The 18,774-nt window shown below is 37.9% G+C and overlaps 2 protein-coding genes across 2 annotated transcripts; both read left to right on the top strand.

The window, feature by feature from the left end:
• The first annotated feature begins 3,029 nt into the window (after positions 1-3,029).
• On the top strand, positions 3,030-5,332 carry LOC135077929 (glycine-rich protein-like). The gene is made up of 2 exons (XM_063972459.1): positions 3,030-3,117; positions 4,887-5,332. Exons 1-2 carry the CDS (start codon positions 3,106-3,108, stop codon positions 5,241-5,243), a joined length of 369 nt encoding a protein of 122 aa, XP_063828529.1. The 5' UTR covers positions 3,030-3,105; the 3' UTR covers positions 5,244-5,332.
• A 10,416-nt stretch (positions 5,333-15,748) lies between these two features.
• On the top strand, positions 15,749-17,506 carry LOC135077928 (pupal cuticle protein G1A-like). The gene is made up of 2 exons (XM_063972458.1): positions 15,749-15,791; positions 16,679-17,506. Exons 1-2 carry the CDS (start codon positions 15,780-15,782, stop codon positions 17,474-17,476), a joined length of 810 nt encoding a protein of 269 aa, XP_063828528.1. The 5' UTR covers positions 15,749-15,779; the 3' UTR covers positions 17,477-17,506.
• The last annotated feature ends 1,268 nt before the right edge of the window (positions 17,507-18,774 follow it).

Here is an 18,774-nt window from a genome sequence, read left to right as displayed (position 1 = left end):
TTTATCCCCGTCTGCTGAACTAATTGTGGTGCACCCACTCCTGCTAACTTTTAGTTTTATTTAGCATTTAGTTTAGTTGGAGGCTTTTTAAAAATATTATCTTAGCCTGAAGCAATGAATTGATTCGGTGACTCTATGGCAGGATTACGTACTTAATTGTGTAACTAAAGCAGCTAGCTAGCAAGCTATCATTGTTTTATATCTTTTCCTTTTAACTTAGCTCACCTCTCTTACACAATTTTATATGTTTGTAGATTCCTGAGTATAGTTAAACGTATTGATCTAGGGTGGATTCGACCAAACAAAAGTAAATATTAATCTCAGAATAAATCATCAGGTGATCCGTCTGCTCGTTTGCTTCCTGTCACATAAAAAAAAATCGTCAGTTTTGACATATTTCCCATACTGGAACTGTCAATGTGCCAGTTATACCAAGAGTTATTCTCTGATAAAAGGTTGGTCGAATATTGTCTGAAAAACCCCGTAAGGAAGTTAGAGCCAGTACTAAGTTATTATGTAATGTAGAGCACATTATTTAATATTTGATCGCGTTTCCCACGTGCGGCGTAAGCTGAGAAGCGTTGCGGCCGCACTTGCGCTTGCGCCGATGGAAATTTTGCGTTACATATGAAATATTGCCAATTTACACCTTCCAGTTTCAATTACTATGCGTATTATGTAATTAGAACTGGTTGTTAAATAAAACTTATTTCTATTATTTTAAATTAATTTCGTCCATACTAGTTTGTGTAAGGACAAAATATTTTGCAATTACTTTGAATTCGATAATAAATACGTATGACTATAATTATTCAGAAATATTAAAATACCTACTAGTTGTTCGTAAAACAAATTACCTACTGTTACGCCAAGAAGTAGACCATTTAAACCGGTTCATAGTTTGTAATGCTTTATTGGAAAAATACCGACAAAGAAAAAAGGCGATTGTAACATTATTAAATTTATTGGACATGAGTTGCTACAGAACGTTCTAGCTGAAAGAGAATGATTGAATGAAGTCTCGACAAGCTGCAGCTGTGAACGTAAGACTAAGGCTAAGGTAATGGTGACAATGTAGATTTATCATTAGTGTTAACTTTTTACATGGAAACGATGGTGAAACGACGGTGAAAGATTGCATCGGATTCGGATATGGTAGTCCATTTAGTTACGAGTACGAGTAGTTTTGGGTAAATGAAAATTATTCCTTACATGTAGTGTTTCTAACTTCTTCTATCGTGTCGGTTGTAACAACAAAGGTTAATCAGGGGTATTACTATATGGGCCACCGACATTGATACATAGAGAAGTTATACAATTAAAGCAAGTTGGATACCGAAGACATGTATTCAGAATTATTATGGAACCGATGCCCACTGAGAGCGATCAAATAGATCGCAAAAGTAAATTCTAAATTCTGATATAAGGTTTAGGCATTATGAAATATGTTTATGTATGCACGTGCACTAATGTAACACTCAGATCAAGTTTCCTAAGCAGTGTGATCAATGATCGTTAATCAATGGAAACAATAGTAATCTGAGCATTCGTGATTCGCGTCGACTCTACACAGAGCAAGAGCGAGCCATATCCTCAAGGTACAGTCGGGTTAATAACATGCCCGTTTTATCGCTCTATGAAAATTTCATATTAAAGTAGTTAGTTAACGTCATCACAAAAGACATTAAGCTCTCTTGTAGTTGATGAAAATACCTGATATAGTCCTGAAAATATCGTTTATCCAAATCTGCGATTACCAATATGAACGATTTTTGGGTCGATTCATGTTTGAAATGTCATCCGGTTTTTCTTAGATGTTATTTCATAACCACTTAATTAATAATATTATTTTTTTTACAAATGGAAGAAAACTTAATCAATGGCTCACATAAGAATATTCTAAGTAATTAAGTTTATTCGATTCGATCCTGAGTCTGAGTTTTGATTTATTGGTGTTATTGAAGTATAAATATGATCCCATCAAAAACAATACTTGTCAAAAAAACCAAGTCTCGCAACTCAGTTGTTCTACGGTAAAAAGTTGTGAGATCCATGTAATACCAAGTCCAGGCCAGGAAATCTTTAACGTTTTACATAAATTATTGACTTGGCCATCGCACTAAATAATTTAATTTACACGTGTTTTCATGCGATGGCCAAGTCAATATATTTATGTAAAACGTTAAAGATTTCCTGGCCTGGACTTGGTATTACATGGATCTCACAACTTTTTACCGTAGAACAACTGAGTTGCGAGACTTGGTTTTTTTGACAAGTATTGTTTTTGATGGGATCTCATTTCTTTTTGTATTTTGTAGACAGCAGTTATGTATCTAGAAAACTGGACCGAAATTGAAAAATTTTACTCGACTTGGCGGTTGCACTACCGTGCCCCCAAATCTCATTTCTTTTTGTATTTTGTAAACAGCAGTTATGTATCTAGAAAACTGGACCGAAATTGAAAAATTTTACTCGACTTGGCGGTTGCACTACCGTGCCCCCAAATATTTTAGTTTTTCCTTGATTCATACACCAAACACTACTTATATTCCAAATTTGAAGCTTCTAGGTCTGCTAGAAGTGCCTTAGAATTTTGATGATCGGTGAGTCAGTCAGTGAGTCAGTGAGTCAGTGAGTCAGTGAGTGACAAAATTAAGTAACTTTGACCCGTTATAATTCTTAAACTACTGGTTCAAATTGAATGAAATTTTAAATATACCGTGTATTTACAATGCCTGCATAGCTAATGAAAATTCAGCCTTCTAGTTTTATCCACAACGAAGTTACAGGCGGTCGAAAATGGCAAATGGTCGAAAAAGATTTCATGAAAAAATACGAGTATATTTCCGTAGCTACGAGTATAAAAGATAATTTTCAGTGCTTCAGTGGAATTTGAATTAGGTGGATTAAACCTTTAAATAATCTTGAAATGGATATTTGAAACCTGGCAACGTCAGGTTTATTAAATCCACAAATATTGCGGCAGGCTGTACCTATCCTAGGTCTAGGATGTAGGCAGGCTAGGGGGGCCTAGGGCGGCCGCTTATAAGCCGCGCCGAGCCCTTCCGAGCATAGTCTGCTGCTAACCCTCCACACACCGACAATATGAAGGCTGCTGTAAGTATCATTTATTTACTTTGCGAAAATTACCTCTTTCTAGATCAGTTTTATGTAAAGTAACCCCAAAATATAATATAGAGCATTATAATATTATTTATTAGTTATCACCCTAATATATACATTATCTTATCCTTTTTATTAATGAAATTGGTAAGTTCATAACTACAGCTTCGTGAAATAATTGCTAAGTGTCTCATAAAAGTGTATGTTTTTATACACATTTCCCCATCTACAGTCACATAAGAGTATCCTACAAACAATGCCTATTAGATCGTTTAATAAAAACTGTTCATTTGATGTCACGTAGTTTTAAAACTTAATGAAAAACTAATTAAATGATTTAATAAACATTGAATAGTAATCACTTAAAAACGTGACCCTGAATCTTATCAGTGGCAACTCAAAAAAGATACTCAACTGTATATTAAAAACTGTGGCTCAAGGGAAGAAAAGATGTCGGAAGAGTTAAAATAACCAAAAGATATTATACACCAACAGTGTATTGAATATCAAACTACCTATCTTATGAGAGTTATCTCTTCCACAATATTTGCGGTCTCAACCACATAAAATAATGTCGCTGTTCCTTAGTTATTTCCTTCTACAACTTAATAATGTGTGCACATTTAAACTATTAGCTGATAACGTATTCAAAGTTTGAATATTCCTAGTAACGTGTTATCAAGTGTTTAGAATCATAACGGCTGCCGCGCCTCCTCACGAAGATCCCGTCTCAATGAACAATGAGCTTTATCTTGTTCAGTATTTTACAGATTTCCGATGTAGTAAATAGAATGTAATTATCATAAAGTTGTAACATTAAAATTATAAATTAACTTGCTGACTGAACGCCCTTTTAAAATAATATTATAAAGCCTTTGTTCATCAGCAATAATTTAAGATTGTAATGGTGAAAGAATCTTTCTAATCTGTTCAGTTATTTCGGAGCCTATTCAAAATAAGCAAACAGTCAAATCTTTCATTTTAAAATATTAGTGTGGATATAGTTTTTTTTTTTCAATTTCAAGCGCTTAATTAACTTTATAAACTAGAGGTAATTAAGAATATCCATGACTGCGGGAACAATTTTTATTGGACACATCATTTTTTTCAACAAAACAATAGGGATTGTTAACTTAATGAGCTTTCCGATGTGCAGTCGACATCACGCATAATATCCATAGCCCTTGACGTAGAATACCTACTTGTCAAATTACGTGCAAAATTATGGTACGTAAGAATTACAGAATCTGTAGTTCGCATTTGATCTTACTGCAAATTACTAAAATACCTACTGATGTGAGTTCACATAATTTTACGAACGAATCAATCATAAATGACACTTATAATGGCTGACCAGTTTGACTATAGGTACCGCTCGGTAGTGCTCACTCACGTTCGGTTCCCACGCCCAGGCGCTAACAGGCGTGGTGCAAATTGACGGTTTCGCAACCAACGTAGGACGTACCTGCAACAATAAGGATTCAATTTCAAGTTTAATTTTATGATAAACATAATTTTAATTAGTTTCTGACTGCTCTACTTTCTGATGGAGATTTGGAATAATTTTGAAAATAGCGTAGAATATCAGTGCCCAAATAGACGCATTTTAAACTTAAACCGTTAGTTACCGGCTAAACTCTACCTCAGCCTACCCGGCAAAATCGCTCTAGGGTTACGATTAAAGTTGGTAACATAAACATCCATGGGTAATATTGAGCTTATCACTAATATCATATAACTAATATCAGGTATCCTCCTTCCAGCTGTGTGTTCTCCTGCTGGCCACGGCCGTCGTCTACGGCGCAGAAGAGAAAAAGAACGAGAAACGAGGCGTCCTCGGGCTGGGCTACGGGCTGGGCCACAGCGCGCCGCTGGTCAGCGCCGGCGTCTACGGCGGCCACGGCCTGGGCCTCTACAACCACGGCGTGGGCCTGGGCTACGGACACGGCCTCGGCTACGGACACAGCCTCGGCCTCGGCTACGGACACGGTCTTGGCATCGGCCATGGCTACTACGGCCACGGAATCGCCTCCGCGCCCCTACTCAGCCATAGCGTGGCCTACAGCGCTCCCGTGCACTACGGTGCCCCACTGCTGGGCTTGGGGCATGGCTGGCATTGAGGGTTAACCTGACAATTGGATGTTAGTGCCAAATTAGTAAGCTTGGAGCGCTTGGTGTGTAATATTTTTAATTATACTGATAAAAGTTATATGTCGTTTCTTTTTACCTATCCTGAAGTTAAGTGGCAACATAGAAATACTCATAAATACGTTTATTATTGAAGTAGGTAACTGTTAGCTTCTGGAAAGTCAGGCACCGAACATCACCCCGGCTTCTGCACCACAACAGCTATCAAAAAAGAATGAGAAAACTGAACAATTTAGTGTTAATAAACTTCATAATATATCAGACAAAAATAGAATTGAGTAGGTACCCGTAATTCAATAAGTCACTAACAGAAAATGAGTGACAAAGCTTTTGCGCAATCACTCATTTTATTTCAAGTTAGATGTCCTAGAACATAATGAGCTAAATCTCATTAGAGAGAGCATACATAATGAACAGAAAAAATGCAAGAAAATGCTTATTCACCATATTTAAACATTCTAACGCAAGAGGGCCTCGCCCAGTCCTTACTTCGACGCTAATCGTACGTAACTCGATAATGAGGATCAGTACTGTTGTAGAAAATTCAATAAAACTAGTATCTACGTTAATCTTTAAGACATAAGAAAGATATATCTTTTTGAATTATCCAAATCGGACCATTACTTACGAAGATATTAAGTAATAAACATAGACCGTTTTTGCCGCTAAAAGTCAACGTACGCAGGGCCGCGTGACGTCATTATATCCGAATCGAGCGCAGCCGGCGTACTATTGGGATGGAAAATATTTTTTTCCAGCTAAACTATCAGTTTTAGAAAAAAACTTTTAATAACATTTATTCATCAAAATAAAGTAACCTATCGACCAGTAATTTTTGAAAATAAAAATTGTGAAAAATAATTATCGCTATGTCCAAAAACCACATTTTCATAGGATTCGATGCAATGCGGAGACGCGGTTGGGGTGAGTGTAACTTAATGATTGTTTGTATTGAACATAATAATACATAATATGATGCTAATAATACCCAGTTTCTGGCCTGGGGGGGAGGGGATAAGTCATACCCAGCTTATAGCCTGGGGGGAGGGGCAAGCCTTACCCAGCTTCTGGCCTTGGTGGGAGGGGGGGAGGAGCAAGTCATACTCAGTTTCTGGCCTGGGGGGGGGGGTAAGTACCCAGCTTCTGGCCGAGGGGGAGTCATACCTAGCTTATGCTTATGGACTGGGGGAAGGGGCTAGCCTTACCCAGCTTCTGGCCTGGGGGAGGGGGGGGGGGTCAAGTCATAACCAGTTTCTATGGGCTGGGGGGAGGGGCTAGCCTTACCCAGCTTCTGGCCTGGGGGGAGGGGGGGTACAAGTCATACCCAGTTTCTGGCCTGGGGGGGGGGGGTATGTAATACCCAGCTTCTGGCCGAGGGGGAGTCATACCCAGCTTATGCTTATGGGCTGGGGGGAGGGGCTAGCCTTACCCAGCTTCTGGCCTGGGGGGAGGGGGGGGGGGGTCAAGTCATACCCAGTTTCTGGCATTTCTGGCATGGGGGGGTGTCATACCCAGCTTCTGGCCGAAGGGGAGTCATATCCAGCTTATGCTTATGGCCTGGGGGAGGGGCAAGCCTTACCCAGCTTCTGGCCTGGGGGGAGGGGGAGGGGTCAGTCAAGTCATACCCAGTTTCGGGCCGGGGGGGGGGGGGGGGGGGGGGTTAAATCATACCCAACTTCTGGCCGAGGGGGAAGTCATGCCCAGCTTATGACCTGGGGAGAGGAGGGGGGCGGGGGAGTCATACCCAGCTTCTAGGCTAAGATTAAATAGATTTCCAGGAGGGAGCAGCTGTCCTTTCCTGCAGCAGCTGGCCCGCCCATGGGAACGGCGAATAGATAGGTAGGTACGTAGGTTTAACTCAGAAAAACTAAATAATAGGTAGGTATTGCGTGTACATCGAAATGATCTTCATAGCAATGTCTTGTAGCCTAGGCAGAGTGTATCTGCCTCAGCTATACCTTATTGTTAGAAGTAAATAAATTAATACTTATACATTTTTATATTTTACTTGGAAGAAGACAACACTTATGAACACTTTATTTGAATAAATCGCCAAATATACCACCGCGGAGACCCCAATCGCGTCTCTGCGTTCCATTGAATCGTATGAGCGTATGGATTTTTTGCGTTATTTTTCACAATTTCTATTTTTAAAAATTACCTATCGATAGCCTACTTTATTCTGATGAATAAATGTCATTACAAGTTTTTCTCTAAAACTGATAGTTTGTCTAGAAAAAAATATTTTCTATCCACGCAGTACGCCGGCAGCGTTCGGATCGGATATAGTGACGTCATCGTCCCCGCGCCGGGCGGTCAGTGAACTTTTTTAGTAATTTGGCCATAACTTCGTCAATTTTTGTCGTAGAACAAAAATTTTTGGACTGTGTATTAAGGATTTCTTAGCCCTATAAATCTGCATTCACAGCTAAAAATCGAAATGATCCTCATTACATGTAACAGTAGTATTTAACTCCCATAAACATAGTGTAACCATAGGCAGCAGTTATATAGTACTCCGACACTGCACTAGCACACCTTCGTTCGTACGTAGCACGAGAAGTGTTTCACATTTTAAGAAAACGAGTAAGTACACCTATAGTCCAGTCAATATCGACTATTTCTGAAGAGCTTAACTAATGTATTTTTGGAATACTTCATAAATGAATAACAAATCTTATGATTTTGTTTATACAACAGCTACGAAAAATTAAAAATTGTTTTGTTTAGTTCCTAACGCGTAAGAATCTACTGAAAATTATATCACCGCTCAGTTGAATTTCTACAATACATAACAACTCGTAAATGAGGTAGAAAATAACGCTTTGTCAATATGTATAGCAATCACATTAATGTCACATCTAAAGTAATGTAAGTAACCTACAAAAAGTGTCTCCAAATTCCTATGGGAGTTACTAAACTTGTCTCTATTATGGCATTGATCAGGACACGTATTAGGAGGCTGTCGCAACCGGAAGCCGCTCCGGGCCCGGAAGCCTGCGTGTCGCAACGCCATCTGGTGGAAATGTCGAAATTATGTCGAAACTATCACCGGCTGAATCGCAAGTCGCAACGCTTCGTAAAAACCCACGACTACCTACCCTGGACAATTAGCGAAAAACGTTAAGATTTATCGAATGGCAAGTTTAGTATTTGAATCCGTACTGCCTGCAGAATATGTAATATACTAAGTAATAGTAATGGATTTGGCGATCTAACTTTATTATTGCAATAACTACTGCAAATTTAATAATACTTGATGCACAAAAGGAAATGACGCGGATTCAGTTGCCTAAAGCACTTATGCCTGGGAGGCGGAGATAGCCTGTGGTGGCTTGAGTGGATATGATTTCATTTATTAATTTTATTATTTATGTAAAAATATTATATTATTCATCGTCATCATCATTTCAGCCATGTAAAATTATTGATATAAAACCTTGGACATAAAGTAACTAAATTCTCCATTTTACACTATTAAGTCTCATACTCATTTTCATAGACAGATAGTGTATGTATGTATGAACCATATAAGAACAATAGTTATAATTATTGCATTTCCCTAATTTCTGATATTTACGTAGGTTTACAATAGTACAACATTTTCACCACCTTATTCTCTACCATTCTCGTGCGTCTTCCTTCTTTTTTTCAAGCAAGAGCTGAAAATCAGTGTTCTGCTCATTTTAGGGCAGTGTCTACACTGAGCTCTCTGCTTTTTTGCATCGCTGCGGCACACTTATACCCTAGGGCGCAGGATTTTCTTTCTTACTCTTTGTAATGTACTATATCATTCCTGCTACTCCTGTGTTTATTAATCTTACTTTTTGCTTCTTGTGGGTTGCGCCTCGGGATGGGACAATATTACTACCGAAATGATTAAGCGACTTAGACACTTGCTACTGGATCCCATTTGTCATTTGTGTAACTTAAGCTTTGAAAATGGAGTCTTTCCTTTGCTATTTAAAAAAGCCATCGTTACACCCATATTTAAGGCAGGTGATAAAAAACTACCTACAAACTACAGGCCAATATCTCTACTCACTACTTTATCAAAAGTTATGGAAAAACTAGTAAATAAACGGTTGATTGGCTATCTGGAGAGTAACAAACTTTTAGCTGAGAACCAGTTTGGTTTTAGGTCTAATAAATCTACAGAAGATGCGGTCTTGACTTTGTGCTCGCAAATATCTGGCTATCTAGATACGGGGGAGAGATGTATCGGCGCGTTTCTTGATTTACAGAAGGCTTTTGATACAGTCTCCATCCCTATTCTACTTAAGCGCTTGGAGAATATGGGTGTCAGAGGTGTGGCGCACAACTGGTTTGAGGACTATTTGAGTGGTAGAACTCAATGTCTGCGGGTTAATGGGTGTGTGAGCGGCGGTGCATTCTGTAGCTACGGTGTACCGCAGGGCAGCACGCTGGGGCCAACCTTGTTTTTAGTCTACATAAACGAGCTATGTAAAATGCAGCTGCCTCATGCGGACATCTATATGTTTGCAGATGACACTGCTCTCATATTCCATGGACCCAACTGGAATGAAGTGCGAGAGATTGCTGAAATCGGCTTAAGTAATGTCACTGCTTGGCTTGAAGATAACTTGTTATCTTTGAATGTGGAAAAGACTAAATATCTTTGCTTCAGCAAGACCAAGGCATCAGAGCCAACTACTTCACTTGCAATTGCAGTGCACACATATCCATGCAATCGTAATCGTAGAATTCAAGAGCCGCCATGCGCCTGTCCCCTATTGGATCGTGTCGGTAGCATTAAATATTTAGGTGTTACAATTGATGACAAATTAAAATGGGACCATCACGTGTCTCTAATGGCTGGAAGAACCAGGAAACTAATTTATTTATTTAAAAATCTCCGTAACATTGCTGACCATAATAATAATAATAATAATAATAATAAATCATTTATTTGCCAGAATACGGTTACAAATGGTTTTAAAAAGAGAAGTTTCCAACATATTCTATCGTACATACGATGTGCAAATATTACAAAACAAACGCTTCTAATGCAAACTTATAAAGCGCTCTGCGAGTGCCTATTAGTTTATTGTATCTGTGCGTGGGGGGGTGCAGCCACAACACATTTGCTGCAACTAGAAAGAGCTCAAAGAGCAGTGTTGAAAGTCCTGCTGTTTCTTCCGAAGCGGCACCCTACAGTCTTGTTATATGAAAAAGCTGGGGTACTAACAGTGCGCAAACTGTTCGTTTACCAGTGTGTACGTAGATGGCATCGAACTACTGCCATACCTCAGTGTAACACAACAAAGAGGAATAATCGCTGTTTGAGGCCTAGAGTCAAAAGCCGGCATGCCCAGAGGTTCTTTAATTACCTGGCACCAACGCTCTATTCTAAAATTAACACCAAACTTAAGATTGACGGAAGTATAAACAATAATACATATAAAAACTTAGTTGCTAAATATCTACTACAGTGTGATCCACATGATATTGAAGATTTACTAATACCCTTGCGCTAGATATCAATAACAACACACACATACTAATCTATACCTATACACTTACATACACTCCACACCACATCACACACACTATACCACACTACATCACACCACATCACACCACACCATACACACACACACTGGGTTGCTAAATTTAATTTAACTTCACCATAATAAGAAAAAAAAATCGAGTAATTATGTACTTTGAGATGTGTAATATATATTAACAACTGTCTGTATTCACCTATTGGGAAGACACTGGCTCCTGAAATACAGTTTACACTAGTTTAGGAGCCAGGGTTTCAATATAAAATGTTACATTGTATTACATCAATAAAAAATATTCTATTCTATTCTAAAATATTCTAATGTGTTTTGCAAATAAGCCATATATCTATCTATCAAATGTAATGTACCCAAAATGATAACGATGCTTTCAGGAGGTAAACATAGAAATATCATTTGGAAATAACAATCAATCAATAATCTTTACCACTTCTTGTAACATTTATTTATCGATGCAATTTATTTCTATCATTGTAATTGAGTATTATACACCCCATAGAGAAGTTTCCTGAAAACTCAAATTTTATTAAAAGTGGATTGACTTTGTTTGGGAAAAATAAATGGAAAAGTTAAAGAAAATAATAAAACTTGAAACACACGCTTGTTTGTTGACATAGTAACGGATCCATGTCGCGCTTCGCAATTGACAAGCTCTGTTGCCTTGTATGCAAACCTGCCGCCGATCTGCGCGCGGGCAGATTTAATCGAGTTACATACGATGGACATAGCGCACATACCTGTCGAAAATGAATGAAAAGTGTAGAAGGAAAACTACCACTAAATCTTCGTCAATATAAACCTTAGACGTGCAGGCAACGTATGATAGATAGATACGCTTTATTCATCTTCAACCCATTTGGACTTCGGTCTTCATGTATTATTCAATGCTGTTTTAATTATACCTCTTTCTTTTTTTAGTCACATTAAAGATTTACCGTACTACCAAAACCTAAATAAAGGGTATCGTGTCAATGTATCTTATTGGAGGGAGATGATACCAACGCCGATAAGACAAGACGGAAATAAGATGGTAGGTAAATTGTGATGATGGTAAGGTTCATTATTATACGTTTTATTCTATGCTTTACTCGTTCACCACTTTGAGCTTAAGTAATTCGATGTTTATATTTCCCCTGATTCCAATTTTGGCGTGGCAATTTTATAATGGCGTACAATTTGTCGACTCAGTGCAATACGAGCATTATCCGCCATAAATCTCAATTCTTTCAATATTTGTCCTTTAATTAGACCATATGTTGCCAATTAAATAAATGTTTTTCTAAATATTTTATTTAATATAATTAATCTACGAGTATCATGTGCATTTATTAGAATGAATTTCAACAGACTTGTGGATTAAGGATGGTTTTTTGTGTTCTTCTCATTTTCTGCCAAATTTTTAGAAAAGGATGAGAAATCATGCACTGGTCTAATTTGAGGAAACCTTGAATTATGAGCAACATCTACAAAGCCTTGGTTCTATCGCCAGAGCAAGTTTTAAACGGTTTACTGTTGGTGCGCGCATTGTGCAAGCGCAATTCTTAATGGTGGTACAATATGTAGCATGCAGCTGGACACATAAGGAAATATTGCACAGGGCGTGGCGCCCGCGCATGTGGTTTTGCGACACTGCACTAACACACTTAACTGGTCCAACGTGTTTTTTAGACAATGTGTACATGTTTACACCATGAATTTATAGGACTCTGTGTTAAAAGTACGTGACATATCATATTGCAGCATCGTGTGTTTTGGCGTTGTGTCCTTATAAAGATGTATGCAGGATAAAAGGTCAACTTGACCTGACAACAAGTTGATCAAAACATTTATTTGTAGGTTTTCCGAATCTGATTCAAGAGGTCACATAGGTACACACAATTCCTAAGCGATAAGCAGAATATTTGTTTCCTTTTTCTTAAAGAGCAAGCAAAACACCTGCCTTTTCGCACATATAATTTACAATACGGGTCTCATTCAAGTTACTCTGTAATACGATTTCGGTAATATTGACTCTATGTGATTCCCTCACTCGCTGTATGAAAGAGGGAGGCAGATAGAGTTGAGTTACGTTAATGAGGTTTCGAAGTATACCCCCAAGACAAGACATGTCTCGTAGTAGGATATTAAGAGCCGACAGCTTTAGTACAGTGGCGAGGGTTACGCAAACAACCGTGGTAATCATGCGCACGTATGTTTCAGACCTAAACATAAATTACTTACATTTAATAACGGGAGCAACAGCTATAAAAAGCCTTAGAAGAGTAGCATTTACACATGGTTTCCGTGATGACTAGCGCAAGGACTAAAAAATATCAATTTTTGCTACAGTGCTCATAGATTTCGTAAGAGGAAAACGTTTTATTGCACGTGATGAAAAAAACCGACAAAAAACACTGGAAGATCAAGTAAATAAAACCGTAGGAATGTTTGAAATACCTAAGGAAACCTACCATAGGTCAGGAGTGTAAGGTCCTATTGACATTTGGCGGCCTGTCTCCTGCCCACGGCGGCCTTCGCGAAGACCTTTGCACCGGTTACTTCAAAGTGTACCAGATTCACTTAACCGTAATCTTAATAAGCTGATTATGCCAGTGCGATGTTGATAACAACATCGAATGATTCTTCTACTATTTCGAAAGTCAGTTGACCAAAAAAGTAACTTCAGAATACCATTTAACTCTGAACATATTTAAATTTTTCCTTAATTTATTTACTTCGGCTGAAATTGCACTGAATACTTGATTAAAATCGATCAATTTTCCACTACGTAGATTTTAGTTAATGAATAAGGTAAACGGCTACTAGTTCGTGATAGTACGTAAGTTCGTAAGTTTTTTTTCTAGCTCAAATAATAAGCAAATGGAATATTATTTATAAAAATTCTTCATTACTGCAAAAACTCTATTATTTAAGCTATCTATAAAACCAAGTACCAGCATTGTGGCGCCAAAAATGAGAGTAATACGAAGCTTCAAACACTCAGAGAGCCAAAAACAGCCGTGCGGCTTGCAAAGGTTGCTCTCACCGTAAGGTTAGCGCTCCAACTTCTTAAGCTTATAAAAAGGCGAAGGAACGTCCATTTAAATAAAACTTGTAATAGTGGTTTCATGTGTTCCTTGACAATTGATTTGGCTTAGAAAAAAGTTATATGAAAACGTAGAATTCCTTTAAAATTGCGATTAATTGACTCACGAAATAGCGTACATATTATTTTTCATGTGTCCCCTATTTCGTGACACTACCGATTCAAGGATATTATGGATAACATTTTGATCCTTGGTTTTTAAATAATTATTTATGATAATTTAAATGTAAGTTATGAAACAAATAATGCATTTATTTAAGTTTCTCGTGACCTAAATTCGGTATATGTTTCGTTCACTAGAATTTATATGACACGAGTTTGAAGTTCACATATATGACCAATTTTAAGACAATAATCCATGAATTTTACCTGGGGAATTTGGAATAATCAGTATCACGAAACAAGGAACCGTATTATTGTTACTTTTTTCCAAGTTCGTGATATATAAATGTATGGTGTTAGGTACTTTTATGACACACACCATCAAAGAAATCGACATATTTTTTAGTTATTCATACTTACCTACCTAAGAAATTAATTAATTACTTACTTTTATTATGAGTCATTGGCGTATCTGGGGTTATTTTCAGGGGGGGGGGGGGGGGGCGCTACCCTCACTTGAAACAGCTCCAGGGGTGGGATTATGGGGAGAAGGGGGGGGGGGGGGGGTTTACAAATCAAAATTTTATGGGTACAAAGGGGGGGGGGGTTCAGTCCCCCCACATTTCTAATGGTTATATAAATATTTTCACATATCGCTAGAAATAACAAATCAAAATTTTATGGGTACGAGGGGGGGGGGGGGGTTAAGTCCCCCCCCTCTATATTTCTAATGGATATATAAATATTTTCACATATTGTTAGAATTAACAAATCAAAATATTATACTAGACACATTATTTCTTATCGTTATCGTTTTTAAATTTATTAAACCCTTAATCATTATTAAAATATCCTAACTGTATGCATAAAACCTTATCCCGAAATAGGGGACATGAGTTCACGAACTTAGAAACAGAGCAAAATTTTGTCACGAAACAGGATCCAAACAAGAGGTCCGCAGAACAATTAATATAAAAAAAAGTTCAAACTATATAACTATAAATGATGTATTAACTTACTGTCAAAAGACCAAAGTTTAGCATACAAAAGCTTTCATACTGATATCATGCTTGGTTATTTTTAAATAAAATGTTAAAGTCGTAAGAGCCTTAATATACCGAAGTAGGGGGCACTTACCTTAGCTAAATAAATTAGAGATTGGAGACAGTTTCGACAATAGCCTCATACCCCGAATTCATTAGCACTCAGTGCAGTTATTATTATGATTTATCCATTAAGGTTATAAGTGTTATTTACAAACATACGAGTCGTGAGTGCCTGACACAAGATTGACGTGTGTGTTACCTGCATAAGACTTTGCCGACACAACTTTATAAGACAATCTATTGTATGTGTGAAGAATAATAGAAAATTGGGAACCAAATACTTGACATAAAACGAACTTTTTTTGTTGTTTGATACTATCCGATATCAGCGGTTTATTTATAGATTTCTCTGTTCTTTGTTTTAACTTCATTCAAAACTATTAAATCCTTATATCGACCTATACCAGTAATTAAAGTATCTCATAGCGTTTAAAGTAATCCAATTTCATCAAATGAGCCAATCAATAATAGATCTCTCGACATTGGGCCAATATTTCATTAAAATTTCATCACAATATTTATAACATCGTACTTAAATTACCGTATCCATCTTAGAAGCCGGGGTGACCCTTACGAAATGGTGGAATTTATTACATTTTGACTATATAAGCGATTCCAAAATATGCCGACGATATATCGGAATAGACACAGGCTGAGCAACACGATAAAATGAAACTTTTTGTAAGTGCCCTTTGTTTTTGCTTTTTTAATAAATCAGTCAATTTAGGATAATATAAAAAGTAGAGTTAAATTGATATGTTACTAGAAAACATTCGAATAGTTTTCCAATTAAATTACAAGTTGCAAGTTAGCAAGCAAACGTAAAAATATTGAGATTTAATGGTTTATGACACAAATTTAATGGTACGAGTATGTACCTGCTTTAAAGTGATGATCAATAAGTGACTTTAAAATGTGGCAATGAAATATTTTAATCCTGGGGAAATTACCAGTTGATAAGGATAATAGTTGTAAAAAAAGTAGGCGCGATTAAATCATTAAGATGCTGGTCCAATACCTGTTTAGTTGATTTGGTAAACACACAATTTACCGATTTGACTCAACCGCTTGTATGCAAATAAAGTTTATTCAACATTTGTTTGCTGCTCGCAGGACGTAAACAACATTAGCAAGTCATCGATATTACATATTTTGGTTACTTTAGTGTGCGGCCGAGTAAAGTTGGCCTCACCGTCTCCAAACACCGCGTGTACACATATTAGACTAAACTAAGTTATTGGACATTCGCATTCATAAGTTCAAAGCCGAATTGCGTATATGCGACAACTTTATGGTTATGAGAAATGGTTTCACTAGATCGGAATTAAATTCGGATGTGACGAAGCACTCAAGTAATTCATAATAATAAATATTTATTGCTTCAGTCTACCCTTTCTTGAATGAGGAAATCATTCAATTAATGTCCATAAAATATTATGGTTTTTAAAATTATGGGGACATTCCGTTGTTCTGCCAATCTTCTCTTATGAGTCATATTACTTGTTTGTTGCTTTACTAAAATACTATAAAACATACATTATTAACATTCAATAACTATTTCGTTTCAGATTTGTGCACTTCTGGCATGGTCAGCCGTGGCGGCGGCCCGCGACAAGCGCGGCATCTACGGCGAGCCGGGCGGTCTGCTCTCCGCGCCAGCTCTCCACGCACCACTACACTCTGCACCACTTCTCAGCTCAGCTTCGCTTCACTCCGCTCCGCTGCTGAGCCCGTCGCTCCACCACGCTCCAGTACTGAGTGCTGCGCCAATTCACTCGGCTCCACTGTACAGCCACGCGTCTCTGCACTCCTCGCCTTATGAGCACGCGTCCCTGCACCATGAGCCACTATTGAGCCACGCGTCGCTCCACCACGATCATGCGTCTCTGTTGAGCCACGCTTCTCTACACCACGATCACGCGCCCCTCTTGAGCCACGCCTCGCTTCACTCAGCACCACTTCTGAGCCACTCATCTTTGCATTCCGCTCCAGTACTAAGCTCTCACAGCCTTCATTCTGCTCCACTATTGAGCTCTCACAGTCTTCATTCTGCTCCACTATTGAGCTCTCACAGCCTTCATTCTGCTCCATTGTTGAGCTCTCACAGTCTCCATTCTGCTCCATTGTTGAGCTCTCACAGCCTTCATCATGCTCCAGTATTGAGCGCCCACAGTCTTCATCATGCTCCACTGCTGAGCTCTCACGCGCACCACGCTCCCCTCGTCAGTTCGTACGCGCATTCCGCTCCAGTTTTGAAGAGCTACGCGCCGGCTCCTGTGCTCCACTCCGCTCCATTGTTGACCGCCGCAGTTGTCAAACCTGTCCCATTATCGTACTCCGCGTCTCGTTATGCCTCAGGATGGTGAATAATTAAGTTAAATAAATTAATTTAAATTACAAAATGTTTCATTGTTGATTCCCTGACTTTACAGCGGCTCTTAAACTTAACGACGCAGTTACGGTAGCGATTAAAATTACCAGATTTAATAATTGGTTTCGGCTGCTGGTAGTTGCGGTGTTGATTTTATATAAAATGTATGTGCACTTACGAGATTTCGTAAACAAGATTCGTCTTCAGTGTATAAGAAAACAGCGTGAAAATATTAACTTTCACCCAAGAAATCAAAGCAAGGATTTCTTTACTTTTGAAAATCGTTAGCCTTATTGGATGATCCGTAACATACGAGTATCGATAATATCCTCGTTATAAATGTGTGATGAATAAAACCGCAATAAAGCCGATTAACCAGAGCATCGCTTGAGCAAGACCTTGTTTCTGGCATCTTTAATGCTATTTACGAAGTCACACTAAGGCCAAACTTGTGTCATCTGTAAGAGTGGCCAGTTCTCACTAAATCATATTTTACCGTCACCTTGAAATTGCGAAGAGGATTAATGCTTGATGATAATTAGTGCTAAAGATATCAGAAAAAATAATAATTTATTCCTCTCTAAATCATATGCATTTGGTCAAAGAAGTGCACTTTGTGCTAGATCATTAAATTACCACGTCATTCAATATCACGATTACACAGCTCGTGTGTACAAAAAATATAAGTAGGTATGTTAGAATTTAGTACCAAGCTCAAGAAGTTCACTCAGAAGCTCTACTCTGCGTGGTAGACCTCTATTGCGTCAGTACTGTGAATTTACGACTAGAATTTTAAGCTAAGGTTTTAAGAATCGTTTTATTGTATGTATTCCAGAAATCTTATGCCAATTTCGAAATATTTTATTTATATGAGTATTAAAAAACAATAACTTCTCAAACAAATTAGAGTTTGACGTCTAGATAAAAGTGAACTTTCTTCAAGAACATATTACTAGGATAGTAACTACACATAACTACACACTATTAGCATTTGCTCCCGGCGGGCATCGAATCGGCAGCTATCCCGGATTAATTCTTAAATCAATCCAGGCTACGTTCATCAATATTTAAGCATAAATCATCAAACGCCCAAGGTCTATTGCGGCTGCAGAACAACTTATTTATTTAATTAGTATTCTTAAAAAATGCATTAAGAAATTAATTAGCTCGAATGATGATATTCATTTGTCTATTTTTAAAGTGAGCCACTTTGTTAGGTAGAGGTTGTATTTCATTTGTATAATTAATCGGATTGTCTAAACTTATGTATATAACAATTAGTTTTATATTCAT

The sequence above is a fragment of the Ostrinia nubilalis genome, chromosome 14, assembly GCF_963855985.1.
Source record: "Ostrinia nubilalis chromosome 14, ilOstNubi1.1, whole genome shotgun sequence".
In the NCBI taxonomy this organism is placed as follows: Eukaryota; Metazoa; Arthropoda; class Insecta; order Lepidoptera; family Crambidae; genus Ostrinia; species Ostrinia nubilalis.
The sequence above is the reverse complement of the archived record's forward strand: the minus strand, read 5'-3'. Positions and strand labels throughout refer to the sequence as shown.